The 26,672-nt window shown below is 44.8% G+C and overlaps 1 protein-coding gene across 2 annotated transcripts; it reads right to left on the bottom strand.

Annotated features, from left to right (window-relative positions):
- On the bottom strand, nucleotides 1-26,672 carry LOC147605141 (ubiquitin-conjugating enzyme E2 36). 2 transcript variants are annotated; one of them, XM_086794008.1, is made up of 9 exons: nucleotides 26,496-26,672; nucleotides 26,321-26,348; nucleotides 26,154-26,240; nucleotides 25,554-25,612; nucleotides 1,489-1,530; nucleotides 1,309-1,382; nucleotides 1,036-1,133; nucleotides 838-909; nucleotides 1-237 (listed from the first exon to the last, which is right to left on the bottom strand). In XM_086794008.1, exons 1-8 carry the CDS (start codon nucleotides 26,529-26,531, stop codon nucleotides 872-874), a joined length of 462 nt encoding a protein of 153 aa, XP_086650134.1. In that variant the 5' UTR covers nucleotides 26,532-26,672; the 3' UTR covers nucleotides 1-237; nucleotides 838-871. The 2 variants fall into 2 exon arrangements, with proteins under 2 accessions (XP_086650134.1, XP_086650135.1); XM_086794009.1 differs by having other exon boundaries at nucleotides 135-289.

Below are 26,672 nucleotides of genomic sequence, written 5' to 3'. Positions count from 1 at the left end.
AATTTTTAACGAGGTATTTAACACTTTTATATTTGGTAAACAGGTATAAATAAACCCTTCACATCCAGGAAGCTTACAAAGTGGCAGTTCTCAGAATAATTTATATTCTAAGCTATACCTGGATACCGGATTACAAGAAAAACTGAAATATTTTGTCGTAAATTTCACTACGATTGCAATTGGCTTTATTTCTAGATTACAAGGGCAAAGTCCACCAGTTGCTCAGATGTTTCAGGCCTGACAATGTTCTTAAAGAAGTCAGGAAGCCACTCAAATTCAAAAGGTAGACCTGAAAATTTCATAAAACCCCAACACAGAAAATGCCCACAACCACCAGCAAAAAGACTGATTCTAACAAGAGAAGTGTCACAAACAAACAAAGCTCATCAACCAATTATATTTCCCAAGTTGGTATCTGTTCCAAAGCTGTGCCACCAGCATTAGCTTGGTGATGAAGGATTTTGCCTCCCAGATTTCAGGAGGAAACCAGGCCAATGGGAGTGCAGCTGTTAACCCTGGTCTCAAAACTTGAAATTTTGCTTTGCGAATACTAATGGACTACACCCATAGCTTTAGCATGTTCATTAGTGCAAAAAAGGTCTCGTTTGAATTGTGGCAAGGGAATCAACTCGTGCAAGCATGCACACACCCAGTAATTGTTCTAGTACTGGAGATCCCAAACATGTTCACCGACGCACACACTGAGCAAGGTTCTAATCCTTGACATGTCCAGAAAGGCATCAGCTCATACCCTCCCAATTACATTGCCGGACTTCCCGCAGGCACAACTTACTACACTTAAAAACGTATAAAAAAGTACTCAGGGTAGAAACTTACATAACAACCAAGTAACTTATACTTCGAGGCCTTGTCAAGCTCCAGTTGCATATAATCGAGTCCATTCCTTGGCTGCGAGAAAACCCCCATCCTTAAATTTCTTGTTTACAAAATAGTTCGCAGGATCATACAGGTTTCATCAATGTCCATATACAAGCCATTATCTGATGTCTCTTTTAAGAAATCCAGTATAATCACCTGTTTCAACAGCCTCGGTTTCATTGGTCTTCCAGTGCTTAGCTATGTTCTCCGAAAGTGGGTCATCTGGGTTAGGGGCGCTCAAAAGAGCCTGGATGCTGTGAAAAGCCTTCTCTAATTTCAGAACTCAATTAAAAAAAATTCTTACTCCTAAAAAACTGAGACGTTTAGATACAATCTTCACTTCCACCAAAATGGAAGGACCTCAAAATTGAAAAGCATGCTTCGAGTTACAACAGGACCCTAACAAACACACACGAACTTGAAACTGACCTCAAAAGAACAGTTCGAATCTGCAAAGCAGGACTCCATTTGTCTTTCAGAATGTCTAAGCAAATGCGGCCCAGCTGCAAAAGAGAGAGACCACCCCTGGCTACTGAGATCAACTCACAAATCATGACAAAGCATTAATCATTTTGCATCCTGCAGCAATTGTAATAAAAAGAGGAATACCTTGTCAATGTTTGGATGATATATCTTTGTCAAGAACCTCACCTGCACATCAAACACACAGAGCATCCATAAACATACCATGTAAGATTTCTAGGACTGTAAATTTGAGACACATAACAAAGAACAAAATAATCCATCCTCTCAGTTCTAACTGCATAGGTTTCATGTATCGATTTCAAGCAGCCATCTAGCACCAACTCAAATGCCAATGAAAAGCGCTGACTTAACAAAACAAAAGTGCCATCTTAACATTATGAGAGAGTCAAGACCACTCACATTACTTGCATAAACTAAGTGCTATGACATCCCCACTTGTGTCAGTGCAGATTTGAGTGTTTAGATGTGTCAACGGCAGATATTCATTGATGAACCACCATACTTAGTTTCTCTCACTCCATAATTAGTTTTTATAACTGACATGCGATGACAAATATTCATTGATGAAGCACCATACTTAGTTTTTATCACTTATCTCAAAATGGAGAGCAGATTCAGCCATGAGGAAAGTTAGCACTAAAATACCAACCTTGTCTCTCTAGACGTTTGGTTAAATAAGTGTCATGTTCAGCTCAAATTTCAATGAAGGTGTTATAGGCTCACACAAGTTCAGTAAGCATTTGGTAGAGTGTCAAGATACAACATAATTACTGAAAGCAACACAACGGAACAAAAAGGCAGAGAGACATGAGAGAGGGAGGCAAAGAAACACACCATACAAATGAGTCAATGGCCACCATATATTTGGAGGAAGTGAGAAGGGGAGGGGAGGGAAGGGAAGGGAAGGGTGGGGTGGGGTGGGGTGGAGCACTCATGATTCCATGTCCATGTGCACATTATCCCTATAAATCCATATGACAATAAAAGATTGCAAAATTAAAAAACATTAAATGTTAGTAGACCACACAGCCTAGACAACACGGTCTCACTTCTCAGCCGCTCTACGGTGTTTGGAGCACTGCAACTTTGGTTACACGTCACTCCCCCTTTAAGCTGTTCCAAAATTGGCCACACTTCAACCTCCGCACATCATTAAGGCCCTGCAAGTCCCATTTTCTTTCCTTCCCACAACCATGAGACAGACCGTGGGAAAAAAGAGGTCATTCAAGACAAAGGTAAGTTGTCTATGAAGCTCCCATACATAAATTGTTGTGATGAATTTTCAAGCACAAAGTGCACTATAAGGGATTCACGCAATGGAAACAGAGTTTCTTGCCACAGAATGCTCCGAAGAACTCCTAAACACAAGACATAGAAGTTAGTAGTCCAAATTCATATTTGCAAGCTCAAGCTCACCACCCAACAGGTGGTAGTTGGAGTCTATGGCAGATGGGGTTTTGCAAAACACTTGACCATTAATGCAATTAAACACTTAAATTGGCCACAGCCTTAAACATAAACCACTTAATTCCACAAAACTATAAAAGAGAGATGTGAATGTCTAACACCACATAGAGGCCGGAATGGGATGACAACCCCCCCCCCCCCCCCTCCTCCGTGCGGAAATATTTTATTACCCAAGGAGAAAAATATCATGTACAAGCTTTGGGGGAGCATGCTCTCCAAATGTTTCCACATACAACCATGAATAATTCATATACACAGGCTGTCATCAAAAAGCCCCATGAAAATGCCAAGAATATGTATATTCCGTGTGGATACCAACCAACATAGCTTATCCAATAGCCCACATAACTGTCCATAAACCCATACGGCTGAATCATAAGCCCATAAAGCTGTCCATAAGCCCATATGGCTGAGATACAATTCCCCATGGCAATAGCAAGTGCCCGATGGCTTAATTTCATGCCCAATGGTAATAGCAAGTTTTCAATTGCTGTCCATATATAACCAATTAAGAAGACAAATGCCCAATGGCTGAAAAATCATAATACAATGAATAAATATCCTCACCTTCAATATTTCTTCATGATGGAAGCCTTCAAAGCAATCCCCAACAGCTGGTATACTTCATGGGCAGCCTAAAAGAGAGAGAGAGCAGCCATCATTACAGCAGCCTGTAACAGTGGTTGAGAACCATAACCTTGGAGTACATAACCATTAGGAATAGAGAAGAGTTGCCAAGATGGTAGAGACTAATTTGCAGCAATAGAGCCTACTCAAATGAAGAGAGAGGGCTCCAATTTATAGGTTTGGGGCTCTCATAAGCTAGAATGGAAAGTAAAAGCTGTAATGACAAGTGTACACCTAAGATGACAAGTGTGAGGCCACTTGTCTCACTGTGTTCACTGTCATGCCACATGTCCCAATTTAAGAGATAGTTCCTCCCATAAACTTCATCTCTAAAAATATCTCAATTTGTAGACATTCTATCAAGGTGCTTCAGCAAGTCCCCCCATTTGCCTAGGTTATGGACGTAATCCCATGTAGTAACATGTTTCAATGGTAGATCTCTCCCAAATCCTCGGAAGCTTTCCATACATGCTTTCCGCTTGACACTTGAGCTCCAATGCCCATTTCTCTGTCCAAGAAACCATCTCAAGCGCCTAGACCAAGCTTCAGGCTGCTATAAGCCCAAACGGAGCGTGCAGTGACACATGCAACCACGTGTAAGATATATATATATATATATATATATATATATATATATATATATATATATATATATATATATAGAGAGAGAGAGAGAGAGAGAGAGAGAGAGAGAGAGAGAGAGATGGGAATAGGGGTTTCACACGGTACACCACGCTGAGCGGGGAAAAGGCCTTGCCCCCTCTTCAAGAATTTATTCCAGGTACAATCCATGGGCTTTTCCAAGCCACGACCAATACAACAAATGAATACAATATCAAACAAAAGTGTCGATGTCAAGATTAGCCCGAGGTCGATGTCAAGGCACAAAATAACTGATGTGCCGAGCTCACCACGAAGCTGACCCACAAGAGACTTACACCGGGCTAGTACCAATATCCAATGTCTAAACCAATTTCTGATGCTTACAAACACCCAAAAGAACTCTTTGCCCAATATGGAAAAGAGCCTTAGAAAAATCAAACTCCCGGGGTGGTGGTATTAGCAGGATAAGAAGAGGTTGCTCCCAAAAACAACTCGGATTTCCTCTTTGCAAGGGTGGCACAACAAGTGGAGGCGGCGTTGCTCTGAAGACAGTATTTTTTTTTATTTTTTTTTTTCCGGGAAAAAGATCCTTCTATTAGTTAATGAGAAAACGCCATAAGGCTACAAAGCTCACCTCGCAAGGAGGGATAAAACACAGAGAACTCCTGAGCTCCACCCCCGTGGCTGGCCGCTCTCTGGGGGGGGCTACCTAGTAGTACAAGTGGGAGGTGAGAAAAGCCAAACTGGAGGCCTGTAGTGCCAAGTGACATCCTCGCCCCTCGCGGTGAGGAAAGGGCCAGGGTGCCAAGTGCGGAGGAAAGCCTTGCGGCGCCCTCTCATGCGATCCGAGTCGCCCTGGAGTTTCCCCCAGTGTCCTCTCAATGTGGATGATGTCCACCCAGAGGGCCTGTATGACCTCCGCCGGTGGAGTCGCCTGGCGGTCAATGGCCTCCCTGCATCGGGCTCTCCATATGTGCCAAGCCGTCATGCTGCTGATCATCTCCCATCTGTGCCCGACCCCCTCCTGAGGGGCTGCCGATGAGAAGTCTGGCGTCGGAACCACCGCCATCGCCCTGTCAGAGACCTGGATGGTCGCGCTGCCAGGGACGTCCTCATATCCAAGGGCCGGGCCGCTGTCCGTGGCCCAAGCCACCGCACCCCACGTCACCAGCATCTCACCTGGTGAGCCTGCAAAAACCATCCTGAGAGCGCGCTGCCAGACCTGCTGAGCCTGTGGGCAATCCCATAAGCAGTGCCGCTGCGACTCCTGTGCATGGCCGCACCGAGGGCAGGACGCTGGGTGTCTGCCAAAAGCTAGCCATGCCCCCACAGCCAGTCCTCTATGCGCTGTGAGCCAGAGAAAAAGCGTCACCTTCCGGGGCCGGAAGCTGGCCCAAAGGCGCTGCCAGAAGTCCCTAAGAAAGGCAGGGGAGAGCCCCTGTCGCCGCCAATGCTCGGCCGCCGCCGGGGTGCTCGCTATCCTGTGCCTCTGAATCCGCCGCCCCAGCCTCGCTGTGTACTGAAAAAAGGGGATGCCTGGGCTGGTAGGGGCCAAATAGGGATCTCGCCAAAACCACTCACCTGGATCCCACTGAAGGCGAATAAGAGGCCTGCTGTCCCAAGCCCATAATCTCCAAGAACAGTCCTCTCCTATCGAGGCCGGTGAGGGGTCTACATGCCACTGTCTCTGATGAAAGCCGACCACCCGCACCCTCTGAAGAATACAACCCTGGAACCCATCCAAATCTAGTCGTGTCCTCTGAAGCTGGCCACCCTCTCCCACCTCGAAAGTGAGTGGGGCGACTCTCTCCGCTGTGCCGCAGACCGCTAGAAGGATCTCATGCCGAGTAAAGACACCCATCCACTGTGGAGGTGGAGGGTCCTGTACTGGGGTCCGCCACTCCCGGGGGATGGCCGCCTCAATGTCCTGTCTCATCAACTCTCTGCCCCTCATCCCACTGAGTCTCCTCTCCTGGGCCTCTAGAGGCAGCTGCTGAAAACATATCCAGTCGTCCAGGGACTGGGCTGGGCCGGAGCTCAAAGGGCCCCACGACACGTGAGACCGCGATCCAACCATATGGCCACTGGGAAGTCGAATCAAGGGGTTCCAGATCAATGGCTGCCTCAGGCGCTCCTCATCGGTGCCCGGAGGAGTCTGGAAGAGTGACGGCCTCAGATGCGACCAGGCCCTCAGAAGGCTAGCTGCAAAACGCTCCTCGAAGCCAAGGCCCACTCCTCTGGATCGCTGCTCTGTAAAGATCCACCTAATGCTGGGGGTCCAGGGGCCGCTAAGAGAGGGGGTGCGGCTGAGCATCCTGGAAACAAGAAACTCCTTCCACGGCTCAGCGCCTGGCAGGAGGCCACGAACTACCAACTTGCCAAGCAATGCTCGGCTTTGGCAAATAGGATCAACAATGCCCAGGCCGCCTCTCTCCCTCGGCTGAGTGATCACCGCCCATGCCACCTTGGCCCTGGCGGGCCGCCCATCGCCACCGGACCAAAGAAAGTTCCTGATGAGCCGCTGCACCTGGCCAATGCATGCCCGAGAGAAGGCCCAGCAGGAAGTGATGTACCACATAGTAGCAAGCAGAACCTGGTTGGCCACAACTACTCGGCCAGCCAAAGATAAACGAGCGGTACTCCAATACAGAAGCTTCTTCCGAATGCTCAGAAGAAGGGGGGCTACCTGCTGCTCCGGAGATATGTCAATGCCCACATAACATCCCAAATAACGCACTGTAGTGCCAGGGGGCAGCCACTGAAAACCGTCAACTGGCCTCCAAGTCGGGGGGGGCATAGAGCTGACCCACAGCCCACACGACTTGTGCCAGTTGATCAAAGCGCCCGAAGCTCTGCAAAACCTGTCCATGGCTAAGGCGAAGCGGCGGAGGTTCTCCTCACCTCCCTGAAGATAGACAGCAGTGTCATCCGCAAACTCCGAGTCTAGGAGCTCCTCCGAGGTACGGATGGGAAGCTGGAGGCCCCGCAAACCTGTATCCTGTGCCGTCAAAAAAGTGCTCATGGCCTCCGCCACAAAAAGAAAAAGAAAGGGCGCTAAGGGGCACCCCTGCCGCACCGAGCGTGAGAGCTGGAACCTCTCTCCGCGCACGCCCTGTATCAGCACCTGGCTATGAGCCGATGAGTAGAGTGCAGAGACCCCACGGATCCACTGAGGGGGGAAGCCCATCCTCTCCATAGTGCCTTCCAAGAAGGCCCAGTCCACCCGATCATATGCCTTCTCGAAGTCGAGAAGGAGCACTGCCAGATCCTCCAGTCGAAATCTAGCCAGAGCCGTAGCCTCCCAGAAGGAGAAAATGTTATCCAGAATGCTCCTATCCTGGATGAAGCCAGTCTGCGTGGAGTGGATGATGTCCGGAAGGTGAGGCTGAAGCCGCCTGCTGATCGCCTTAGCTAGGACCTTGTAGGCCGTGCCTAGCAAGGTGATCGGTCTCCACTGTCTAATCTCCAGTCTGTCTCCTCCCTCTTTGGGGATCAAGTGGATCAAACCCTCAGCCATGCTGTCCGGCATGACTCCTGACTCCATAATCTCCTGGAATGCCAATCTGAAGCCCCTGTGTAAGAGGCCCCAGTACCTCTGGAAGAAAGCCACCGAAAGACCGTCCTCTCCTGGGCATTTGCCCCGAGGTAATGCCTGAAGAGCCTCCTCCAGTTCCGTATCCGAGAAGGGGGAGAGAAGGGAGTGCTGTAAATGGGCCGGCACAACCGGTCTCGTGAAGCTCCAGACTGCCTCCCGAGCCTCTCTCACCCTGTCATCTGCTGGCTCAGCAGAGAGAAGGTCCCTGTAAAAATCTGTGGCTATAGCCCGAACCCTGGGGGGATCCACCACAACCTGGCCATCAGCCTGCCGGAGACGCCTGAGACCCTCTCGTCTGAAGCGAGGCCCTGTCGCCTCAAAGAAATCTCGAGTCACTCTGTCCCCAGCCTGTGTCCAGAAGGAAGCCCGAGCATGGAATCGGAACTCCACCCTCCTCTCCTCGATGGATCTGATCTCCGTGCGAGCTGACTCCATCTGCTCTGAGATCCAAGGGCTCGTAGGATCCCTCTCCTGGAGTCTCTGGAGGGACGCTAGACTCCTCCGTAGGCTCCTCTCCTGCTCTCTGAAAGCCTCCAGCCGGTCCAAGGCAGCCTGTCTGAGCATCTGGCTAATCTCCTGCAAGCCACTGGCAAGATCGCTGGCTGCCGATCCTCTCCTGAACTGCAGCTCCTGCCAGACCTGCTCAACTCCGATCGCAATCTCGGGCTCCTCTATGAGACAATCTGGAATCCGGACGCTCTGGCTCTGCTCTCCTCTCGTGGGGTCCTCAATCTGGAGAAGCACTGGATAGTGATCTGAAAACGAGGAGCCTGCAAGTATGCCCACTGTGCCACCTCAATCACAGGCCCACTCATCAATGTAGAACCTGTCGATGCGGGATAGGTTAACCCCTGTGGCCCGTCTATCCGAGCGCGAGAAAGATAGGCTCCCCTGCAACCTGCCAAACTCCGGGAGAGTCCACGGATCCTGGCCTCTCACCTGAAGCACTAGTTCCTCCCAGGCAGCTAGCTCCGGCCCATGAATGGTCTCCTGGCTGCCCCCCATCCTGTCCTCTGCATAATCCAGCATGTTGCAATCCCCTCCGAGGCACCAGTGGTCTGCCAAGGGGAGGGACTGCCTAATGGTGCTCCAGAACTCGGCTCTCCCGGTCGCCCCATTGGGGGCGTAGAAGTTGAGGAAGCCAATGCGGTCTTCCCCAACCCGAAGGATGATCCACTGCGCACGACCCTGGACCAGAATGCCAGAGTCCACAACTTCAGATAGAAGCTGCTCGCTGACTGAGATGCATACTCCACCCTGGTTCCCCTGGGAGCCATATGCCGGTGACCAAAAAGTGTGACTCCTGCCTGGCAAGATCTTCCCGCAGGTGCGGGTACGCCCAGCAGAAAGGTGGTGCTCCTGGATGAAAAGGATATCGATGGGTCCTCCAACGAGAGCCCTCTGGATCTCCTGGCGAAGTCTGCCCCGTCCAATGTAGCAGCGATGTCCACCGCGACCCTGGATGTTCCATGAGAGGATCCTCATGGATGAGCTATGGCAAGTGAAGCAGCCTCCACTGGCTCACCCCTCTCAGCCGGCCCGGGTGATCTGCCCTCCACTCTGTGAGTCTTGGGCGCCGGCTTGGAGGGAGAATAATCACTGTCTGTCCGGGTGCGGAGTCTCTCCAAAAAGAGGGTGACCTGTCTCTGTGTCCAGCCCCACTCCGCCTTCGCCCTGTCCAGGGCATAGGCGTGAGACCAATCCTCTGCATATATGTATCTAAAGGTAGGCTGCACCCTCGGGGCGGCATGGAGGAGAATCAGAAGCACCGCCTCAACTGAGGTGTGGACCGGATCCGCCCGCCAGTCTCCTATACCAAACAGGCTCATGCGGGCTGAGTGTAATCGGGTCTGCAGTAGGTCCGTGAGCCCCAAGTCACTAAAGTGATGAGAAAACTCCAGTATCTGATCACGCAAAACTTCCTCTACAGAGTTGCAATCCCATGCCGTGTCTGGGGCAACACTGAGAGGAAAGGAGAAAGCCACCATGCTGCTCACCACAGAGGGAGAACGAGAGGGATGGCACACCACGCAAACTCGCAAGGGCGGCGCGACCAGTGTCTCGAACGGGCCAGCATCCAGCTGGAGGCACCTGAAAAAACCGTAATCCACTGGTAGCCCCATCACTCGCGGGGGCCCCCCAGGGGAGGCTGGAGAGAACTCTGTGGCGGGCGAGGCGAGGATCGCCATCTCCACCGGCCCGGAGTGGCGGTGGAACAGCCGCTGGACTGAGCTCTGGCCTACCCAGCTGCGCTGCCCCGGGGCAGTGGGTGGTCTGGCGAAGTATCCTGGAGAGGCCGAGGGAGGGATGGGGGCTCGTGGCGAGGAGGGGGGAGAGCGAGGAGAGGATGGAGAGGCATATGCCAGAGGATAGGTGTCGGGGGGGGGCCGCCGGGGGAGGCGGGAGAGGGGGGGCTGGGGGGGGAGAAGGAAGGGTGGAAGGAGTGCTCTCCGGGTGAGGGGAAGGGGAGCCGGGGGTCGAAGAGTGCGGCCCAGGATCCTCAGGAATCTGCTCCAAGGAGGGTGGGGGGCCCCCCGCGGGGGGAGGTGGGAGCGGGGTCTCCACGTGGGAGGCTCCACCAGCGGCCTCAACGGGCACTGAGTCTGAATCCTCGTCCATCGGGGTGGGACCTGCTGGCCGCCTATCCCTGACAGAAGCATAAGTGCGGATAGGTGCCTGTACGCCAGCCGGAGTCGCCTGTCCGCCAGCCTGTGCTACCTGCTGGCGTCTGCGACGACGGTCCCTGCGGGCCGGGCGTTTCCGCCGGCGAACCTCCTGCCATCCGCCAGCCTCCTGGGACTGCGCGGCATCCTCCGCCGGGGCCTGCTTGTCAGATGATGGCGCCTGCTGTGACGAGCCAGGGATGTCCGGTCTCTGAAGTGGATGGCCACCCCTCGGGTCTCCTGCAGGGGGTCCGGAGGCGGCATAACGTGAAGGATGAGCCCCCTTGCGGGGACAGGCGCGTGCGAGATGGCCCATCTCCCGACATATGTAACACTGGCCGGGGAGGCCCGAATACTCCACGCGCTGTATCATATGTCCTCCAGAAAGACAAGGGAGAAGGATCGTTTTCGAGAGGGACTCCGGTGACGGAACCACAACCCGAATGGCCGGGAGTCCAGCTGCCCGAGCAATCACTGAAGCCGCTGTCTGAGGCGTCTCCACCACCTGCCCGAACGCCTTGCCGATGGATGACAAGAGGGGCAAGTACTCCCTACGGAGTCCAGGAAAACAGATAGTGACGGGGAAACCTGTCGCGCCTGCTAGCGGGTCAGAAGCGGGGTCGAAACCATGAGTCCATCGCGCCAGGAACGCCCGGGAAGAGCGGAGGGCAATGGGGCTCCGAGCCAGCACCATCTGAGCTGCCTGTGGGGACTCGAAATCCACCTGATAGTAGCCACGTCCCAAAAAATCCACGCTGACGATCTTGGCGGGCACGCCAACAAGGCTGCCTTGCAGAAGGTCGCGAAGCTCTCTCCGCATCGGACGGCTACCCACTATCTTGCAGACCAAGGAGGAGGCCTCAAGAGCGGAAACTGTGGAAACAAACAACTGAAGATCTTCAGCTGTGAACTCCAGACGGAGACCGGAATCGGCAGGGTTAGTCGGAGCGGCTTCCATGGAGTCCTCCAGAGGGAAAAAGCCAGAAACCGGGGTCACCAACGGGAGGGACACAGCCCTGCGAGGAAAAAAGAGAAGCGGCGGGTTACAGGATAGCGGGGGCGGGGCGCGGGGGGGGGGGAGCTGAGGCGGGGAGGAGTTAACGGTGGGCGGAGGGGCGGGACGGAAGGGAGGAGAAAGCGGGCGGAGGGGGGAGAGGTGGCGAGGGAGAGAGGAGAGGGGGAGGCGAAGGATGATAGAGGCGGAGGAAGAAGGAATGGGGAAGGAAGTAAACGGCGGGGGGAGAGGCGGGGAATGCAGCGAGGAGGGAGGCGAAGGAAGAGAAGGCGGGGGGGGGGGGGAGAAAGCGAAGAAGAGGAGGGAGGCGGGGGAGTGGCGGCGGGGGGGTGAAGGCGGGGGAGAAACGCGAGGCAGAAGGCGGTGGGGAGGCGGCGCAGAAGGGTGCGATGAAGAAGGCGGGGGAGAGGGCGGAGGAGACCGCGGAGGGCTGGCGGGGGGGGAAGGTGAGGCGCGATGGCGAGAAGCAGCGGGGGGGGGGGGGGGGGGGGGGGGGGGAGAGCGGAGCTCGCAGGCGAGTCAAAACAGTTTTTTCTTCCCTCTGAAGACAGTATTTACTGGGATTACTGGCGGAAACAGTGCAGGCGGCTACCAGAGGCAACGCTGCAATGTTGCATAGGGTGGGGCAAGCAGGCGGCGACGGTGTTTGCTTGCACTGCTGACTGAAGATGTGCAAGTGGCTCAGCTACCTGGGGCGGGTAGAGCAGGCGGTAAAGGGTAGTCCTACTGAAACAGTCGGCGGCTACAACACTACAAGGTGGCGCAATCGTGCAGTGCAGATGGAGCAAGCTGCGACAACAACAAAGATGGCTACGGGTGGCAGATGAGAGGCGGCATACGATAGTGGCGCAGGCACACAGGGAAGTGCAGAAAAAGCAAGGCAACGCTGGTGTGCAGAGGAGCACTGCAGGGTAGCAGCTGACAGCGCTGCTCTCAAAGGGGCACAAGGAGGCAGAGCAGCGGTAGAAGTCGGCGCTTCAAGGATGGCTCTCGCCAGTGGAGATGGAGAAGATGGGAGATGACAACGGTGAGGATAAGGATAAGGAACTCTTGCAAGTTGCTCTTCCCAAAGATGATGATATTTCTTCACAAGTTCTCCTTCAAATCTCCAAGAGTACTTCTATGCTCCTCCATAAGGGTACATGCTTCTTATATACTAGATGGAAGATCCCTGCTTTTGTTTTGCCTTGCTTTATCTTTGAGTTTTTGCTTTTCACTTTTAAATATTATTAATAATAACCAAAGTTCTTGATTGTGCTTTAACAACTTCACGGCCTTGCTCGAGTTCGATGTCCTCTTTCCAATGGCGCCCTCAACTTTTTGATCAACAAAGCTTGACTTTTGCTTTTTCTTGCTTTTTGACCAAGACTGATGCTTTTTCCAATGCCAGCATTAGGAACCTTGTTTCCATGTGTCCATCTTCTTGTCCATGTGTTCGAGCATGAGTTATATCATGTGAAAAGAGCTTGGAGGACCAAATAGTTACACATGTGCTAGATCTTTTGTATTTGATAATCCCTCATTCCCAAAGCTTGTACTTTCCAAATATTTGAACATCTTGGAGTCCACCAGACTCCTTACATATTGGAAAATGTTCGAGCTGGTGACAGTCTCAGAGGTTACTACTCCTACTAAAGAACAACCTAGGTGCAACTCCAAGGATGCCCAAGCCATGTCAATAATCGCTCTTTCTATGATGCAATTTATCATACCTCACATCCGATCTTGCAGCTCTGCTAGGGTTGTATAGCAAGTCCTTGAAGCCATGTTCCTCCCCAAGTATAAAAGAAGCTAGCGCCCTCTTGTTTTGGGCATCAAGCTTGTGGAGAGCAAGGAGACCCTCATCTTCATCCACTTGCCGCCGGCACCTTTCAGGTTAACCTAGCCGCTGCCCATTTCGTAGTTGGACGGTCAATGCGACCAAATCGACCATATGACTATTGATGAATTCTCGGGTGACTAGATACCCTTGAGCGAATTCTCGGGCGGTCTTAATGACCAAATGGCCTTGAGCGAACTCTCGAGCGGTGTCCCTCGGAAGCCAAATAGCTCAACACGGTTTCCAATGAAACCAGACAGGACAGTCCATGAACTAGAGAATCATTACTTGTGCATTGCATACTAATGTATGTTTGAATTTCTTAGACTTTGTGTGCTGTTTTTGATGTGTGGACAATGCTTGGATTTATGACATGTGATAGTCCAATGGGCTCCAAACTACCTATCAGTATGTTTGAATTTCTTTGACTTTGTGTGCTGTTTTTGATGCGTGGACAATGTTTGGATTTATGGCATGTGATAGTCCAATGAGCTCCAGACTACCTAGCCAGTACCTGGAGTACCCAGCATACGCGAATGATGCATACTTGTTTGTTGACTAGCTTCTGTCTACTTTTTGCAAAGGATAAGTATGCATTTATTATATCTAACACGTGATAGTCCCTGAAGAAGTACCATCACGAATAAAGACATTGGTCAAAGATACGCATAGAGATATTGCCAGATGAGCAAATGACACCACAAATATGGGAAAAGACCAAATGCACAAGTTCACCCGACAGGGCTTGTACTGGGAAATGTTTGAAACATATGGATGTACTTGATGTAATTGGAACACATGGATATACATGGAACATATGGATGTGCTTGGAACACTTGTAGTCCGCAATTGAAGACAATTGCGATATAAAGAGGGAGGGATGTAACTATTTGGCCCTCCTAGCTCTTTTTCCCATAATGGAACTTTTTCCCGAACACACGGATAGATTGATGAAAGCATGGAAACAAGGTTCATGAAGTTAGCATAGGAAAAAGCACCAATTTTGGTCAAAAACAAGGAAAAGCAAAAAAGTCAAACATGTGCTAGGTGGTTGTGTAAACGGGCACCTAATAACTTAGTAATCTGGGTTTAAAATAAAGCAATTCTGGTGTGTATGAACAACCACTAGTGTGAGGGTTCTTTTGTGTGTGGGAACAACCTCTTAAAAGGATCTTACATAAGCAATGATGTATGTAGGTGACACCTCTTAAGAACTCACCACTCTACCAAACCAGCAATTGGCTCCATTACAACATGTTATGGAGATGATTCCAAAAAAAACATTATCCTCCAATTCTCATAAGTCAGGAAAACTTGATCAGTTAGAATTCACACAAAATTAAAAACAAAGGGGAAGTTCTCTCCTTGATCACCCAATATGCAAATAAAGATAATCTTGATGTAACTCGTAAAGTCGATGTAGCTTTTGATCTTCTTCATGTCAATGTAGATCTTGATGTTATCCTTGATTTCATTGTGTAATAAAATCCATGTAGGCAAAGATAGATCGTATTCTCAATGTGTTCATAAAATCTAACATGATGATGATACATGTCCCTTCCAAATGATAATGCATTGAATCTGCTTAAGGAGGTCTTAGCCTTATCAATGGTCAGTGTCTTGCCTTGTACAAATGATTTATGACCATGATAGATGTGGTACATGAAGCATATAAGCTCAGAAATCCGAATTGTCCCAAACAAAGCTGATACAGATTTATACCCGATTTTGGATTAACAAATTGACCACTCAAATCAAGAGGCAAATCTGATATGATGCTTTTCAAAGGTTTAGCAACACTTGAATGTGAGATATGAACCATTAATGGCCCAAAAAAACCTCAAATGATTAGCACTGATCAAGGTATTAGTGAATGTAATTTTTTGTCGATTGAGCAAAAAATACCCTAATTTGGAAGCTCTGTCGAAGGGACAAATCAAGGAGCTTTCTCTATATGAACCTTTGGCAAGCAATAGAAAGTACCCAATGGTATGATTGAACCCTTGATGACACTAATTGATGAGTACAATTAGCACTAATTACCTGCTTAATGATAGAAAGCTGAAAATGATAATTTTCTTGAATCTCCTCCTTCTTTGATCAATTTGCTTCAAGATTTGGGTTGTGCATAGCTTGTTAACTCAATATATACCTAGATGAATCCAGGAACATGCCCAAATTCACCTTTTAGAAACGTGCATGTTATATACTCATGGTAGTCAATCCACAAGGCTATATAACTATCAACTCCATTATGCATAGTATGGACTAGATACTACGACATCCCCACTAACGTCATTAGTGCCCAATAATGGGTGTAGAACTCTGTATCAAGATATGCTCTCACACACACACACACACACACACACACACACACAAGATATGCTCTCTCTCTCACACACACACACACACACACACATAAGAGCATGTATTCACACAAAGGCCTTCGTACTGAGTTTCTGTCAAACCTCCAAAGATGCACGGCAGACTCAGCCATAATGAAGCCTAGCACTAAGGAAAGTTGCAAATAGAAAGAACTAGTACAACAAATAAGTAGTTGATAGGGCAAATGCACCACTAAAGATAGAAAGAATTACCACAATATCAACTATTTGATCCACAAGAGCAATTAGAAGAAAATAAGGCGTCGATTTATGTTGATGAAGCTACATTTTGCATTTTTTTGATATGCTCTTTCCGACTTATTCTATGGACCAAATAAGCTCAAAATTTGTGAGCGTGTAGCTCTTACCATATAGTTGCTACAGCTAAGAGGAATCGGGTCAATTCTAAGCGATGAAGGCGAATTTGCGATTTTACTCCAAATTTGTTGCATTGATTGGCAGTGTCAAAATCATGTGTTCTAGGTGGAATTGGAGCAATTGCTTTGAGCTGTGGCTTAGCAATAGTGTTAGCTTTGATGTCCTAAGAGGGTTTGGCAAGATGTTATGTGTGGAGGGAAAACCAATCAAAAGACCAGCAAGGAGTAGAGCTACGTTTTTGCAAGGAAGAGTAAAAATGGTGAAAAAGTGATTCGCTACTAATCATGATTAGTTCAAATGATAAGATGAAGCTAATTATACTAAAAGAGAGTGGAGTAGATAATAAGTGGAGATTAAACACTGAGAATCATGGCTCTGATACCATGTTGGCAATCACAGGTTCAACCATGGAGCTATGGAGTATGAAATCTATCCATGGTTTAAGGAAGAAGAAGAAGAGAGAAAAGAGAAGCAAGAGAGAGCAAGTTGGGCACAACACAAGGTGATTGTATTATGAATGAATGAGAATGAGATATGAATGAACCACCAAGTACAATACCCTTTTATAGGCATTAAACCCTATCTTTTGACTCTAACTAAGAGATTGTTCACACCTAGAGTGTTTCACACCAAGTTGGCTATAACCTAATGACCAGATGCCCGTATCCCCAATGTCACATGATATTTTGGTGTATTTCTAACAGACACAAACGCGTGCACACATGCTCGTCCTTGGGTTTAACTGGGCGTCCCCGACCCTTGGCATACATAACACATGCTCACAAGCATAAATCAAATGAATGCACAAACAGTTCCATGGTTTTGACACCAGTTTCTTAGTCTTTACACCAGTTCCTATTATAGTTCAGCTATCCATGTCAATGTCTCACTATGGTAGACTAACACATATCCATGCACTCAGTTTAAATTTCCTTCACTGATAAACAATGCCTCCATGAGATGGCTAGTCCCATGACTCTTGTACAAAAGATTTAGTGTTGTTCAATCTCAGAGTTGCTCCTTTTGGGTACAACTTCGACAACAACCCTCGAGTTCTAGAATACTCAATTTCCTACAGTGGAATATAAACCTTGGATGTCAGAATACAAAGGCCGGTGACAATCATCTCCAAATCCATCGAGATTTCATAGTCGGAGATGACATGTCCCAAAAAAGAAAGTTTGACCATGAAAAATCTATCTTTCAAGGATGAAGCCACAAATTATGGACATCAATCAACTACAAGACTCTCTTCACATGCTTCCCATGCTCATCTTTAGTCTTGCTAAAGACCAAGATATCATCCAAGAAGGCAATGATGAATATCCCAAGGAAAGGCTAGAAGATCCAACACATCATCCTGTTGAAGGTAGTCGGAGCATTGTCTATTTGCAGCCAAATCCTCCAAGTCATCTGGCCGAACAGCCAAGATATAATCCCCCCATTGTATCACCACCTTAAAGAAGCTTTGCAAACAAACCCCCCCCCCCCCCCCATTAGCATCCAAAGTAATAATGGAAGATTTCAACATTGATGCCCAAAAACAATCACAGCATTACACAAAATTACAAAACTTGATCCATATCTTCTCTTGTGCTCAAAGCATTTTCAAACCAAAGACAGTCTATAGATCAAACATCGATCATATGTGGACCAATATTGACACCGTAACTTCAACCATAGGAACAAATTATTGTTACTGGTCTAATGACTCCATAGTAAACATCTTCATCCCCTTAGCTACAATCTGAGCCCAACCTTTCACCACAACCTCACCTTTCACCTTTGGCATGTCTACATAAAGTTTTCACCTTGTTTTACTTCTCTTTTACACAAGCTCTACATGATCAAAGCAAAGGTACTTCTCTTCTACGCAAGCTCCACATAGTCATTCCTCTTCTACGCAAGCTCCACATAGTCATTCCTCTTTGCATTGTATCAAAATAGCGTTTGCTTTTTCTACTTCAGGTACGCACAAGCTCTGTGTCGTATCAGTCAGTCTCTGTCCTCGACATCCAATTGCTCACAAAATCTTATTATGTGCTTACACATTCCTCCTTGGAAATAAAATTTGACAAAAGTACAACTTAGCTTGGAAAAAATAGTGTTTTCTTTTTCTACTTCTCTTTTGCACAAGCCCTACATGGTCAACACAAAGGTACTTCCCTTTTGCACAAGCTCCACATATGGCCATTACTCTTTACATTGTGTCAAAGTAACATTTGCTTTTTCTACTTTGGTTATGCACACGTTCTTCGCGCTATTTCAATCAGTCTTTGTCATGGGCATGCATTTGCTCACCAAGTCTTATTTTGCATTTACATGTTTCTTCTCAAAAATCTCTATGAGCATTCATGGAACCAATCAATTTTTAGACCACTTCTCTATCCATCTTCCCGTTGAGCTTGGGAGGCTTCAAAAGCTTCAATAATTGAACTCGTTAATCACGAGACATGGAGGAAGAACTTGGCAAGCTAGCCGGTGAAGACCAACGAGAATCATCCAGAGAAAAAGAACCCAAATATTAACTTTCCCCAAACTCGAACTTGCACACTCTTGGAACCTACGTGCTCTACCATACCCAAGAGGTCAACACACACGAATGTCAAAAAATAAAAAACAAGTTTCCTAGCCTCTCATACAAATATAGAACACTTGTGTCTATGTGCTAGGGTTTTCTAGAGATAGAAAGGAGAGTGCGGAGGAATCACATACGGCGCACACAAGAGTTTTCAATTGTTGCTATGTATTATATACAAGAAGGAAGAAATACAACTGATTCAAGTACAAGATGTGGCTAAGAATGAAGACGTCAAATCATAACCCTGCGACCTACTGTACACTCTTGGCTGGCAATTTGCCTGAACAAAAATGCTCTATGAAGTCCAACAATGAGGAAAGCAGATGAATATGATGATTTGGCTACCCACGTATATATATGCACCAATGCTCCTAGTCGGCCAATAGTATTGATGTCAGCCACATCACCGTCACCACGTCATCATTGCCACATGGCAATGCATCGTTGTCACCTACATGGTTCGACTCTATGCCAGTCGGCTACAATCTTATGTCCAGCCCAACCCTGCATACTTGGAGTTGTGTCACAATACCATTCCTATTGTAAGCCACATTCAAATAAATAAGACAGTTAAAAGTCAATTTATTGATACTTGATTTTTCTCTTGATGACACTAAGCATAAGAATTTGAATGTAGAAAGATAGACCAGATTTCTTGCATATATACTAAAGAAGGAATAAGCATGGATTCTACAAAGATCAAGGCCACCAAAGAGCGGGTCGATTGAAATCCATACATGTTATACAAGCTTCCTTTATATTTGTATATATTGCACATAAAGCTTCTCCATTGACTGAGAAGAAGCAAGGTTTCAATGACCCACGAAAGAGTAGAATACATTTCAAAGGCTTAAGAATGCAATCGTATCTAATTCAGTACTAATTATTCCGGGCTTGTTGTCACATGCACGCTCGTGCCATGGCTAATCCTCTACATGAACATCTTTAATCCCTGATTAATAATCAATCAAGTCAGCATGTAGATCACCATCAATAGCACCATCAGTCGCATCATCAATAGCAGCATCATCATCATCAAATCAGCAGCAACAGAATCATCATCATCAATAGCAGCAGCACATAAGCATCCTAAGCATCATAAAGGAGAGCATGGGCCCTGTCGACAGCCAATAAGCCTGTATTACAGCAGTCGGCAGCTTTCAAGTGGATCCAAGCAGCAGGCAAGACCACACCAGGCGCAAGTGTGAGCAAGTATAGAAAGAAGCGCATCATTTCAAGATTTTATTCATAAACATTTGTCCAGAGCTACCCGACGGAAGCATGTGCTGGCCGACCAACACCTCAAGCATCATATATAAGAAGAAAGCATGAATCAACATTCTCATTCAGTAGTTCATCATTACATTATTAGAAGTTCTTAGTAGTCATCGTATAAAGGCCAAGAGTCACCCCTTAGGGGCTGACCTAAGGCTCAGCCATGTACATTCATTACGCAACCTTTTGTGCCATATTAAATACAAGAAAAACCTTAACACCAAATCTCTCTTCTTCTCTCGACTCTATCTTAATCATGTTTATTTCAGTATCTTGTTCTTAATCAAGCTTAGGAAAGTGAACCACTGTTGTAAGATTCCTCCCTCCAGCTTTTGAGGTGTAAAGGTGTAAGAAACTCTCTTTCTGTTCTTGTAATTATTTCCCTCTCTGAAATAGAAAGATCTTGTTTTACCCTGTTTTGGCTTCGAGAGAGAAAATATCTAGAGAGAGATAATCCAAAATTGAGATATCGTTGGATATAAAATCCTCCTAATGTCTAAAATGGAATCCCCTAAAACAGAAGTTCAAAATGAACTTTCCAATGTGCATTAAGAATTAATTGAAAATGGTATAAAGGACCTCAACCTAAAGGTCTATATTTTCAAAAATTTTAGGATTATGATCCAATTAAGATTCCAATGAGCCAATTCAATTAATCCAAGTGTTGGGATGAGATAAATCTAAAAAAATTTAAAAAAATATCCAAAAATGAATAAATACTCATATAAGATGAAGAGTTGACTGAGTACAAGATTTATTAGTTAAAAATTATGAAATATTACTAAAAAAATGAGATATTTTGAAATGATGATGCATTTTTGACACCTTGGTATAAGAAAAGGGAGACTCTTGAGGTAGGCGCCTCTTTCACGTGTGGAAGAGTTTTTAATTCAAAAAAATTATGATATTTTTATCTCTCCTCTCTCTTGGATCAAACTAAATCAAAAAGGAAGCCAAACTGATCCAAATCTTATCCAAATTGAGTCAAACTGAACCTGAAAAATTCTAGAATCTAGTTAGACTTGGTTAGTAGCCTCCCTCACCTATAAATAGACCCTCAATCATTTGTGATTGAACATTGGAGCTATACCATGCCAGTATTATATTAAAATAGTTATATTTTCTATTATCTCTTAAATTTTCCTCTTGGGAGCTTAGAGCTCTCTCTCTCTACAACTCCTCTTCGAGTTGCTCTTCTCCTCTTGGCGGACCAATTGATCGGTCGGAGACTTAACTGCAATTAGAGAATCAAGCCAAACTTGAGGTAAAATCAATTTTTATGATTTTTTTCAATTTTCTCAATAACTTTCTTCTTCTCAATCCCTCTCAAGCTTAAGAAGCTTTCTAAATGATTGTTTTAATTCAAATCAAGATTTCTCTAAATTTCTTAATATTTAATTAGCATTAAGTTAATCCTTATGTTTAAATTGTAATACTTTCTTTAAGTAAATCTCTCTCTAAAATTGTAATCCTTATGTTTAAATTGTAATACTTTCAATTGCTCTTCTCCTCTTGGCGGACCAATTGATCGGTCGGAGACTTAACTGCAATTAGAGAATCAAGCCAAACTTGGAGGTAAAATCAATTTTTATGATTTTTTTCAATTTTCTCAATAACTTTCTTCTTCTCAATCCCTCTCAAGCTTGAGAAGCTTTCTAAATGATTGTTTTAATTCAAATCAAGATTTCTCTAAATTTCTTAATATTTAATTAGCATTAAGTTAATCCTTATGTTTAAATTGTAATACTTTCTTTAAGTAAATCTCTCTCTAAAAGAATAGCTATCTTTATGGCGCTTCTCAATGAGTCTCTTAATTCAAAGCTAAACTCTAGGCTTGATAAGCTCGAGATTAAAAAATATATAATTTTTATGATTTTGTGTTAACAAAATAATAGTTATTTCTTTTAGATTATTTATAAGTAGTTAAAAACTACTTTAATTGATTGTAAATGAGAAATAGATTATCCTATCAATTTGAAAAAAGAAAAATAATAGAATTAATTTAATCTAGTGAGATAATCATAATTAAGTTTATGATTATGATTAAAATTATGATTTAAATTCATAGTTTGATTTTATGCATAAAAGAAAAACTACTATTATATTTTCATTACAAGCTTTTATTCTTTAAAAAAATTTTGAGAATTATCAGTAATAGCAACGAAGTTATGACAAAATTTTTAAAAAATAATACATATCTTATTTTTATGCATAATGCTAAAAGATGACTTCCTACCATATTCTAAGATTAGAAATCTCATGTAAAAAGAATGATTTTCATGATATTCATGAAAAATAATTTGTTTATAATTATGCATAATTAATTGATTATGAGAAAAGAGTAAATTTTTATAAATTTATTTTTATACAAAAAGAGAAATTCTCATGATATTTGAGATTCAAGTAATTAAATGATAAAAGATGAATTTTTTATAAATTTATTTTTATACAAAAAAAATCCATGATAATTGAGATCCAAGTAATTAAATAGTAAAAAAAAAAATTTGACAGAATTTAAATTATGAGTATTTATCAAAATTAAAATTTTAAGTATTATTAATTTTATTAAAAAATATCGATAAAATTGATTTTTGTAAATCCCATGAATCTTAAAAGAAAAATATTGAATATATTTCACTTGAGAAATTTGAGAAAAAATATGAAAATATCCATCGAGAAAAAGTACCTTTAACTAGGCCAAGCAATTGACGGAAACTTAGAAAAGTCCTATCGGTATCAAAAGTAAAAAACAGTACTAAATGTGAATGTAATATGATAAGATAAGAATGCGATGTGATAAGATGTGAGTGAATGTGATGAGATATGATGTAATATAATATAAATAGATGTGGATGTGGATGTGATAAAATGTGGTGTAAATGAATGATTAGATGTGGATGAGATGTGATGTAAATGGATGTGGATGTGAATGTGATGAGATGTGGATGAGATGCGATGTGATGTAAAAGAGGAATCTATTTGGATTTTCTTATGTGATTATATTTTCGGGTACTATGAGCTAGGGACTATTGAAAAGGCCCCTAAGTGAACAGGTAGTGAGCGTTCTGGTTGCCAATGATACCATAGGTACACTGATGAAGGAATGATTGAAAATTAGAATTCAAGCCAGATATTTTGGAGGATTATGATCAGTGATACTATGGCTTTATTAAAAAATTATTTTAAAGACAGTTGAATCTGTGAAACAGACAATTTCATATTGGGTGCGTAAGTGGTGTGACTATCTCGAAGTTTGCTTGAAGTGCTGGCCAGGGGACCTGGGAACTCTTTTTCTTGGTACTCGAGACAAAACATAACTAAATTCCTAAATGGATCCTATCACTACAGTGGTTGGACAGTTGGCTAACCCATGGGATTGGATGAGATTAGGCTGGACTAATGGATCCCTAAAATGAGACTCAATTCTGTTATGTTACGATAGATGAAGTAAATCGCGCATAGTCCTTGTTTTATGGAAAAGAATCAACGGTTATATCTCTTGATGAGGAAAAAAGCGTTGGACTCTATGATCCAAGTGCAAGTCTTTTCCTTGATCTGACCATGAGACTTACGGATTCAGTCGGATCAGTTTGGTTAGTAATAACCTTGACTACACGGGAGGCTCTGCCCTGCGTAAGAACTACCACTTCCGCTGCTAGCACCCCAGATTTCGTTGCGCAGAGGAGACAGGTATCTTTTACCTGTAGCAAGCCTTCCACGCATGCAACATTGGTTAGACCACTAAGCATCGTCCCAAGGAGGTGCACAGTTCCAGGAGAAAAATGCAACAAGATAGCAAATGGAATGGTCTGCAAACAAGAAGCCAGAGGAAGCATTCCTTGAGGGTATGTACGCAGAACCAGTACATCATTAAGCCCTCATATCAGTTCCAAAGGCCTAGCAACAACAGGTATGATCAATTGTGCCAAGTGACCACCGTTGTGTTAAGGGTAAGGGAAAAGCAAGCATGAGAACAAAAGTTGAACAAATGCCCAACTCTTCAACCACCACTCTGCCAACCAAAGCCCACCGTTACCGAACCACACCACCTTGATGGACGGTGCTAGTGCGTTGCCAATCAGCCCACCTCCACCACTGGCCCGAGTGGAGATACTCCAACGCCTACCACCTCAGTCGATGCCTCCACCCAACCTCGCGGCTCTGAGATCCCTACTGCCGCCACTTCCACTTGAGCTCCACCCACACCCAGCTGTAAGACCCCTTCCGCTCACAGTTCTCTAAGACACCAAACTTTGTCAAAGTGGTCGCTCAAGGGCTTCTTGGTGTACCTTTGTGCTTTTGAGGGAAAGAGAGAAGAAGTGGATCCACTCACCTAGCATCTTGTTCGCACAGGTACATGTATTTTGGGGCTTTCTTTTACGCACACCTTTTTTGACAAATTCAAAACTTGGTCTCCTTACGAGCTGAAAGTAAAGTGTCATTACTGCCACAAGCTAGGGCACTACATCGAGGAGTTTCAAAACAGGCTTGCAAAGCTGAAAGCTGATGAAAACTCTATAAACTCTACTACTTCTACCTACGACAACAAGAAGCAACAACCATAAGAAAAAGCAAACCTAGTCAATGATGAATGGGCTTTCTAGCCACATTTTCACTATGGGAGAGAATGATAAATATTAAATAGTAATTAATGTGAAAATAGTAATTAATGTGAAAATAAACAAGGGCTAGGTGGTTGTGTAAACTAGCATTGTATTTAAGCCTTAAATATAGCGGTTCCTATGTGTGCGAACAACCGCAAGTGTGCATAAGTTATTTTGTGTGGGAATAGCCTATTATGTAAGTAGTTGTGTGTGGCAAAGTGACACCTATTAGGGACACTTGGCATCATATTTGACAAGTGGCATATGTGGTGGTAGTCTACGCCCACACCTTGTAATGGGAGCCTCTCCTATAAAATTCTATAATTTAAATATGCTTTCCACTACTCTTGTATTTCCCTTAATCCCTTTGCTCTTGAGCTCATAATCATGCTGCGCTCTCTCTCTCTCTCTCTCTCTCTCTCTCTCTCTCTCTCTCTCTCTCTCTCTCTTAGATGTGTGCTTGCACTCTCACCCTAGGCACCTTGCCAACAAGATTCAGCAAGCAAGCGCATTTCATTCACGTCAAGAAAACCACAAAGGTCAATTAGATGGTACAAATGTTCAAAGATTATGGTATGTCCAAGAGTATTGTTGGGGATGGAAATCCCATCACAACTCCTTTGGCCTCGCATCCCTAACTAGACGGCTAGAATGTACTTGACACACTAAAATTTTATGCGCATGAAAAAAAATTGGGATGGGAAAAGAAGTTGTCACTAGTGGAGTTTGCTCATAACAATTTGGTTCACTTGTCCACTTGCTAAGGACTATTTGAGATCATTTGTGACAAGACGGTACTACACAAAGGATGAAATTTTTGGAACATATGAGTATGTAAAGAGATCTTCATTCTGAAGAGCCACGCGAGACCTCAAAGAAATGGATCTTAGGATCTTTGCAGACATGACTGTTGTCTAATTATATTTTATTTTTTAGATCTCACCAATCCCTCCCTCAGGTGCCTGCTAGCCGAGCATGAGGACTATCCATAAAGACCTTTACGCACAAGGTAATGTAGTAAAATTATTAATTTTCGATAAGAATAAAAATTATTAATTTTCGAGAAATAATATAACTATGACAATCTTTGGATGTTACTTTTGACTCCATATGCATAACAAAAGAGTAAAACAAGGTAATTTTGATAGATGATCAGCATCACCAAGTAAGAACTTGCCTTAGGTGCTGCCATAGGGTACTCTTCAGGTAAGAAAAGCTCCAATTTGAAAACCCCCCCTTCACAAACCAAAACAAAATGTTAAAACAATTCAAACGAAAAAGAAAACCTACCAAACTAAAAAAGACAAAGGCTGCTCACACATGTACAGGTTGGCTTAGCTAGGGTTGAATTCCGGATTTGAATACATTAATCTCTTACTCTCTGAACCATCTCCAATGCTTAGTCAAAAACTTCTTCTAGAGACCAACACCGAAAGAAATCATTGGCTTTTAAATAAGAGAAAGAAACATGAACTAAAAATTTTCAATTGAAACCGAACCGGATATATATTAGATGCTAAAAATTTTCAAAGTTTGGGAAAGAAAAAATAAATAAATGATATTTTTGGTAAAAATAAAGAAAAACATGCTAATTTCTTAAGAAATTTTCCAAAATACTGGAACGTATTAAAAATATTCGTGCAAAAAAACAGGAGATTTTGTCTCATGAAACATATGAAAATTTTTGAAGCCAAAAGAAAAAAATCCGGAGAAAATAAGTTCTACAAGAAAAATAATTTCAATAAATTCATGGATTAGAAAAAAATGGCAACGATACCTTCGTAAGCGGATTGAGCCGGGCCCAATATCATCACGTTGAAGTACCGCAAGTTTTCCTCGGAGGGGGACGCACTTATTCCAGGAGCTGCTCATCGAAAGCGCAATCAATCCCTCACGGATCCAAAACAGTCGTCTGTACAGAGCATCAATTGCACACACACATACCTGGTTCGCTAAGCAACCGCTGGGTTTCCTGCGATTCAGAAAGTAAATCTAATCTTTCTTAGCTTCGAGATGAAGAAGATGAGGAAAGAAAATACCTGTTTCTGCAGGCTTTTAGGGTTTTGTAGGGAAGAAACAAAAAAGAAGGCAGCCTAACGAGATCAAGACAGGCGCACACCTTGATGATGCGCCGGGGCAGGTTGCTGTTGTCCATGGCGATGGCAGCAGCAGGAGAAGGAAGAAATCTGCTGATGTTGCCTGCGATGGCGGACTAGGGTTTCCCAACGAAACGTGCAAAAGCAGAAAGCACAAGGACTTCACCTGGAGCAAAATGCAACTCAATTATATATATTGG

The sequence above is a fragment of the Cibotium barometz genome, chromosome 60, assembly GCF_041138505.1.
Source record: "Cibotium barometz isolate CiBa-2024 chromosome 60, ASM4113850v1, whole genome shotgun sequence".
Taxonomy (NCBI): domain Eukaryota; kingdom Viridiplantae; phylum Streptophyta; class Polypodiopsida; order Cyatheales; family Cibotiaceae; genus Cibotium; species Cibotium barometz.
This window is presented reverse-complemented; position numbering and strand designations above follow the sequence as displayed.

Excerpts from the sequence above, each read along its gene's own strand:
- LOC147605141 (XM_086794008.1), bottom strand. The coding sequence starts at position 26,531 with ATGGACAACAGCAACCTGCCCCGGCGCATCATCAAG. Across the intron at positions 26,241-26,320 it reads GCGGTTGCTTAGCGAACCAG|CTCCTGGAATAAGTGCGTCC; the intron begins GTATGTGTGTGT and ends TTCGATGAGCAG. Across the intron at positions 1,383-1,488 it reads ATCATCCAAACATTGACAAG|CTGGGCCGCATTTGCTTAGA; the intron begins GTATTCCTCTTT and ends TCTCTTTTGCAG.